Source organism: Pogoniulus pusillus, chromosome 18, assembly GCF_015220805.1.
Source record: "Pogoniulus pusillus isolate bPogPus1 chromosome 18, bPogPus1.pri, whole genome shotgun sequence".
Taxonomy (NCBI): domain Eukaryota; kingdom Metazoa; phylum Chordata; class Aves; order Piciformes; family Lybiidae; genus Pogoniulus; species Pogoniulus pusillus.
Genome location: NC_087281.1, coordinates 16643597 through 16650942, shown reverse-complemented (window position 1 = coordinate 16650942; position 7346 = coordinate 16643597). Strand labels below are relative to the sequence as shown.

General features: G+C 54.3%; 1 protein-coding gene across 1 annotated transcript; it reads left to right on the top strand.

Moving 5' to 3' along the window:
- Nucleotides 1-876: 876 nt before the first annotated feature.
- On the top strand, nucleotides 877-5438 carry IRF2BP2 (interferon regulatory factor 2 binding protein 2). The gene is made up of 2 exons (XM_064158558.1): nucleotides 877-2225; nucleotides 2462-5438. The coding sequence occupies exons 1-2, from the start codon at nucleotides 1211-1213 to the stop codon at nucleotides 3175-3177; spliced, it is 1731 nt and encodes a 576-aa protein (XP_064014628.1). The 5' UTR covers nucleotides 877-1210; the 3' UTR covers nucleotides 3178-5438.
- The last annotated feature ends 1908 nt before the right edge of the window (nucleotides 5439-7346 follow it).

Here is a 7346-nt window from a genome sequence, read left to right as displayed (position 1 = left end):
CGGCGGATAAGCGATTCGCAGCGTGGAAGGGGGCTGGGGAAACGTGTCTGCAGGTTTTTCTAAGGAGACGTTTACTTAGTCTGCCTGAATTTCGCTAATCTGCATTAGGAACCGCTGTTTTGTGGTTGAAAATGACCCATTTCCTGTGCACGATGACAACAGTTCAAAACAAAACAACGCGCCCCCCCCCCCCCCCAAAAAAAAAAAAAAGGGGGAGGGGGGCAATCCTATTTATTTATAATGGTGCTTTCTGTCCTGGCGGGGAGAACAAAGCCAAACAACTGGCGCGGCAGGGCGTCAGCCCCTGCCCGGAGGTGGCGCTGACCGGCCCCACGGGGGAGTGTGCATGGGTGAACCGCGTCGTGCCCAAGGTCACCGTCCGAGCGAGGAGGGGAACACCGAGTCCCGCACTGCGGGGTGCGCCCCGGGTGACAGCTGTCGCCGAAGTCCCTCGGTGGCACAGGAAACAGTAATAAACCCAATAAAAATAATAACAGAAAAGCAGGAGAGCGCTGCAGCGCACACCCGCCCCTTTTCCTGTCCTCTCCACTCTCCCTCGGCCCTTCCCGAGGGCGAGACGGGGCGGGGGCACAGCGAGCCTCGGCGGCAGGAGGAACCCCCGGTACTGGTGGTGTTGCCGGTGGCGGGGGCGCGGGCCGAGGCCGGGATCGCGGCGGTGGTGGCGGTGGGGCGGAGGCGCCCACCGCGCAGGCGCGGCCAGCACTGTCGAAGAATCGAGGCGGCGGCGCGCAGAGGCGGCGGTGGCGGCTGGAACCCGGCACGGCGCCGCCGCCAGCCTCGGCCCCGGCCCCGGCCCCCGCGGCAGTCCCCGCCCCGCCCGCCCCACCGCGCCGCGCCGGCCCGCGCCGCCCCGTAGTAGCCAGCGAGCGGGGGAGCCGTGCGGGCGGCAGCGGCCGCAGCCCTGCGTCAGCCGCGCCGCGGAGATGCGCGTCCTCGCCGCCCTGTGAGCGCCGCCGGCGGAGACGGCGAGGAGAGCGGCGTCCCCCGCAGCGGCTTTGCCAGTCGGGGCGCCCGCCGCGCCCCTCTCCAGCGCACGGAAGAGGAAGGCGAGGGGGAGGGGGCCCAGCGGACGGTCCCGCTGCGGCCGCGGCGACCAAACCTCCCCGTCGGGACTCCGGTGGCGAGAGGCGGAGGAGGCGGCGGCAGGAGCCGGAGCGGGGAGCGCTCGCCGCTGCCCCGGGGCCGGGACATGTCGTCGGCGGCGGTGGCGGCTGCTTCCCGCAGGCAGTCGTGCTACCTGTGCGACCTGCCCCGCATGCCTTGGGCCATGATCTGGGACTTCACCGAGCCCGTCTGCCGGGGCTGCGTCAACTACGAGGGGGCCGACCGCGTGGAGTTTGTCATCGATACGGCGCGGCAGCTGAAGCGGGCGCACGGTTGCTTCCCCGAGGGCCGAGCCCCGCCGCCGCCCCACGCCAAGCAGCCTCCGCTCTCCGCCAAGGAGCTGTTGGCGCAGCAGCAACAGCTCGGCCACCCCGCGGCGGCAGAGGCGGCGGCGCGGCCCCCGCCGCAGCCCCTGGAGCGCTACTCGCTGGCGGCTGAGCGGCCGCCGCCCCGCCTGGGCACTGAGTACGGCGGCGGCCGACAGGTCAACGGCATCCTGGTGCCCAACGGCTTCCCCAAGCCCGAGGAACCGCCCGAGCTGAACCGGCAGAGTCCCAACCCACGGCGAACGCACGCTGTGCCTCCCACCCTAGTGCCGCTGGTGAACGGCGCCGGGCTTCCCGCCGCCATCAGTGGCTTGGGCAGCCGCGCCGCCGCTGCTGCTTCGCTGGCCGCCATCTCCGCTGCGCCCGCCCCGATGGCCGTGCCTGTCCCCCAACAGCCGGCGGCGGCGACGCAGGCGGCTACGCAGGCAGCAGGACAGCCCGGCGAGCTGGGGCACAAGCGCCCTGGCTCCGTCTCCTCCTCGTCCTCTGGCGGCAGCGGTGCGGCGGGGGAGCACGACGGCGGCGCTAAGGAAAAGCGAGGCTCATCTGAGAGTTTGCCGGCGGCGGCGGAGCTGGCCACCGAGGGCAAGGGCCGGCCGGGCGGCGAGCAGGAGTGGCTGGCGAAGCCCAAGACGGTGCGGGACACGTTGCTGGCCCTGCATCAGCATGGCAGTCACGTCGTGGCACCCTTCGATAGCAAGTTCAAGAAGGAGCCGGGCATGGCGGGCGGAAGGCTGCTGGGCTACGAGACCAACGGCGCCGTGGCCAAGCCAGGTGAGGCGAGGGGGGCAGGGGGCATAAGGCAAGGTGGGGGGGTGTCGGGTAGGGGGTGTCCTGGCACGTGGGACAGAGGTTCTTGTGCGCCCGCGGCGGCAGCCCGACGGCCTGCGTGGCCGGTGCCCAGGGGGCGGCCGCGGCCGGCTGTTTGTGCGGGTGCACAGCAGAACTGCTGGTGCTCGGCAGTGCGCTGTGACTGCGCTGCCTTCTCACCCGTCTCCTCCCCTCTGCAGGGGCCCGTGCCGCCCGGAAGAGGAAGCCTTCTCCCGAGCCAGAGGGTGAGGCAGGCCCCCCGAAGATCAATGGGGAGGTGCAGCCTTGGCTGCCCACCTCGTCGGAAGGGATGAAGCTGCCGCTGACGGCCACCCCATTCATGTCGCCCCCGCCGCCCACCGCCTCTCCCCACTCCAACCGGACCACGCCGCCCGAGGCGGCCCAAAACGGCCAGTCTCCCATGGCTGCCCTCATTTTGGTGGCGGACAATGCCGGGGGCAACCACGCCTCCAAAGAGGCCAACCAGGTCCACTCCACCACGCGGAGGAACAGCAGCAGCCCCCCCTCGCCCTCCGCCATGAACCAAAGAAGGCTGGGTCCCGGCAGGGAGGTGCCGGGTCAGGGGGCCAACGCGGCGGGCGGGCTGGAGCCCGTGCACCCCGCCAGCCTGCCGGACTCGTCCCTCGCCGCAAGCGTCCCGTTGTGTTGTACTCTCTGCCACGAGCGCCTAGAAGACACCCACTTCGTGCAGTGCCCCTCCGTCCCCTCCCACAAGTTCTGCTTCCCCTGCTCCCGGCAGAGCATCAAGCAGCAGGGAGCCAGCGGGGAGGTTTATTGTCCTAGCGGGGAGAAATGCCCCCTGGTCGGCTCCAATGTCCCCTGGGCCTTCATGCAGGGGGAGATCGCCACCATTCTGGCTGGAGATGTGAAAGTGAAAAAGGAGAGGGACTCGTGACTTGGCCGCTTTCGTCGCCCAGCATCACCTTGAACTCGAACTGCTCGAATTCTGTATATATCTATAAATATATATATAAATATATATATATCTCCAAGACAAGGGAAATGTAGACTTCATAAACATGGCTGTATAATTCTGATTTTTTTGAATACATTGTGTTTCTATATTTTTTGAAGACTAAAGGTATGTACTTATTATAAAGGCATTTCTTCTGATTCTTCCTTTTGTTTCTTTTTCTTTGAGTTTGGGTTTTTTTTTTTCCTTTTTTTCCCCCCTTTTTTTCATTTTGTTATAGCGACTATTTGTTGTGCTTCCCTGGTGACAGTTACTGTTCAATGTAGGCTGTGACTTGCGCTGCTTTTTTTAGAGAGCACTTGGCAAACCAGAAATGCTTCTAGCTGTATTTGTATGCACTTGTTTCTTTCCCCCCCCCCCCCGCCTTTTTCTCCTCTTTTGTTTTGTTCGAGTTTTTTGTTTTATTTCGTTTGTTTCTGTTTTTTGTTTAAATGCCAAATACACTTTCTGACATTGTAAAGATTGCCTTACTGTCTGTGATTCCTTATCCCTGGCCCCTGTCCTGTAGAGCTGGTCGCATGCAGGCTTGGTTCGAGGCAGTTGGGGAGAAGAGTGGTTGGCCAAGGCAGGAATGCCCTTTGCCAATTCTGCCAGCCAGGCGAGCTTAGGGAGCAGGAGGGCTTTCTCCCAGAAACACGTGGCTCACATTGAGGTGGCTGATCCGACAGAGTCAGTACAAAATTCCTCCATGTTTCTCAAGGGAAGTTGCCACCAGAACAGGACGTGGAAAGGTGTCCAAGAGGCGCTGTTGAGTTAGGGATTTCTGGGTTGGTTTGGTTTTGGTTTGGTGGTGGTTCTATTTTTTTTTAAGGCAAAGTTGACTGCAGTTCACGTGATCACTTGAAAGATTACAAAACTGCAGTTCTTCACCAATTGCACACCAGAACGTGGGATTCTGATAACAAACTTCATTACACGATTGGTAAAGGTGCCAGCGTAGCACTGTGATCTCTGAAGGTCTTCAGTGTTGCTTCTGAGGCTTTTGTGTCTTTAGACAAAGCTGAGAGGTGGGGGTGAGATTTTTTTTTTTTCCTCAGCTTTTATTTTACTTTTAATTTTCAGATAGTGCAGATGGACTTTGAGTTTGTTTATCAGTCACCTCTAGTGCTGTTGCTATTGTTACTATCACTGACCCAATATTTCCAAGTAGTGGCAGGTACAGTGTGGTACAGTGACGGGGGTGACTGAAGCTCTGCCAGATTGCCCGTGGGCATATATCAATGACAGCCCAAATGTGGGTGGAGGAAACCTGTAATTTCCTTATTACATGTGCTTGAAACAAACCTACTGCTATTCTTTGAAAATGGAAATACAGACTGGTTGAAATGAAAGCAATTGGGGCTGCACATAATGGTCCTGGCCCAGCCTTTTAAGCTACTTTGGAGAACTCTTGTAAAGCCACTTCTTTTGATCACGCTTCTGCATCACCAAGCAGACTTCTAAAATCAATAAATCATTGGTTACTAGAAATAGTTTGAGTCTTATAGTGATGTTTTCGTGCTGTTTATAGTTTGTTGGCGGTGCTGCAGCTGTATGAGCCCTTCTGTTGAGGTGTTTTATAATTGGGTTATAAGCAGTTGTTTCCGAGCAAAAGGGGTGGCAAGGTTGTACCTTCCTGGGGATGGGCTCATAAACACTTTCAGTATGGTAAGAGGAGGAGAAAAAAAAAAAAACCCACAAATTTGAAGAATTTGGGGTGCTTTTTAGTCAACTGTTCATATTGTGACAATGTTCAGACTGCAATTTAATGCAGACAAATCTTTGGAAGAGGTTTTTTTTCTTTCTCTTTTTTTTTTCCTTTGAAAAAAGAAATTGGCATTAGTATTTGAAGATCAGAAATGCACATAACACAGTAATTTTTTATGAAGTGTTTAATGAGCACACCCACTACATTGTGTTCCATATTACAGGTCAATGTAATACTAGGTAAGACTTGCATGATAAACAAAATCATTGAGGTCAATATTACGCTTTAAAACTTATAGTCAAGATTGGTGTCTTATGTAAACACATTTAGCCCATTTGAAGAAAACGCACATGATATATATATACCTATATATATATACCTATATATATTAAACAAAAAAGCAAACCACAATTGTAAAGGATTCTTTGGAACCACTATGATCTGTGTAAATGTGTATTTAGGCACTTTATTAAAAAAAAAATGGATTTTGAGCTGATAGATGGTAACAAGTTCTTCAAAGTTGCTTGGCATAATACCTCATGTGGGATGAGGCTCATGGTTTTGATTGAAGTGATAACCCCTACAAAAAAGAAGCAAAACCGAAACCCCAAAGCCTCCCTAAAAAAATCCCCCATTTTGCATTATCAGGTGGCTTAGCTGAGCCTGCTGAGTGCAAGACCTACTGCTGACAAAGCATGTTCTTGTTTTGGGGCATTGGTGTGATTGGGTGGAGAGACCCATGAGGAAGCACATCTTTCTCCTCCTCCCTGCTGGCCGCCCAGCTCCCACAGCTCTATGACTCGTGGAGAGGATGGAAACTCCCCAGCTACTGATGCCAGGTGGTGGCCCAGGATCAAATCAGTGGGAAAATAAATGGCTTGCTCACCTGAAATTCAGTCCCTAGGCTCCAGCCAAGTCTAATCTGCACTGTAAAGCTTTAGAACTGCAAAGAAAGCAAACAACCCAGATCCTTCCCCTTGCCCCCCAACAAAACCAAACCCCAAACAAAAAGTGTTGAGGGTGTTCACACGTAGCTCATTTTTCTTAAAGTCAATGTTGCTTTTCTCCTTGTGATTGCTTTACTGAGTTACTACAATGCTCCAGTGGATTTCCCCTTTATACCAGTTTGCTACTTCCTGGGCTACAAGCTTCCCCCCCCTTTTTTTTTTTTACTATTTTGAGGTGCTGTAGCTGCAATAGTGCTACTGTTAACACTTATTTTTAAAGGGCAGTACTGTAACTTGTGTAGTATTAAAAGTGTTTTAATGAAGAATGTGTGATTTTTTTTTTAAACTCATTTTTAGCACTTTTTTACCTGAAATATATATATATATATATATATATATATATATATATATATATATATATATTTGTTTTCCTGGCAGATTACCTGCACAGTGCTTCTGTTGATAGCTGCTGAACCTGTTGCTTTTTAAAATCATTATTTTTTTTTTACACTTTTGGCACCAAGGAGCTTTACATACTTCTTGCACTTCTTTGTATACTTAAATTTGCCCAACTGCAATTTTAACTTTTTTTTTTTCGATACTGTCTCTGACACTTAATTGTGAACAGGCAGCAGTGTGGGGTGAGAGGGACTGCGTGGAGCTGGTGGGTGCTGCCCTACACCTGGGTCAGGAGGGAAAGGTGCCACGCAAGCAACTTTGCTTTTGCAGTGGCTTCAAAGGCTGGTATGTTTGGAGGCACTCTTTCTAGATGTGCTGTAAACCAGGCCCTGGCAACCGCGTGTTTTTATGAACTACCACTTAGGCAAAGAGTGTAAGTGCATTTGAGAGTGCTCTCTAGTGGCTTGTTACGTCAACAGATCCCCTGGATCTTTTCCTTCTGTGCTCGGGCCAAGCCCTGCTTGTCCGTCCTGGTAGGGCAGCCGCTCTCAGTGGGATGGTGCTCAGCTGCCCGCTTGCCCTCCCAGGTTGATGGCTGACCTGCAGCATGGTACCTGCCCTGCTAATTGCACCCGCTCCTCACGTCTACTTTGCTCCCAGACCAGCGCTGGACACCCAGTGTGGTGTGCAGGCTGTTAGGGCACAGCTGCGGTCCCCCCCTCAGCACAGCCACTGTCGCTGGACTGTGGAAATTGATGGCAGCAGTAGCAGATGAGCTCCTCGTAAGCTGAGACAAATGCTTGTAGCCCTGACTCCTGTTTCAGCCAGCGCTTCATCGCAACAGGGCTACACAGGGGACGCCTCAAATCATCAGGCTCGAAAAGGCTCTGCCTGCCACATTTTATGTTTGTCCTGGAGCATTTGCATTTAGGTAGCTCAAACTGCAACTTCGGAGAAATATTTTTTTAACCCCCCCCCACCTTTCCCCAAGTGGACTCCTTTGTTTATGTGCCACGGTCCAGCTCAGTATAAACTACACCTTCGAGTCTGTGCTCACA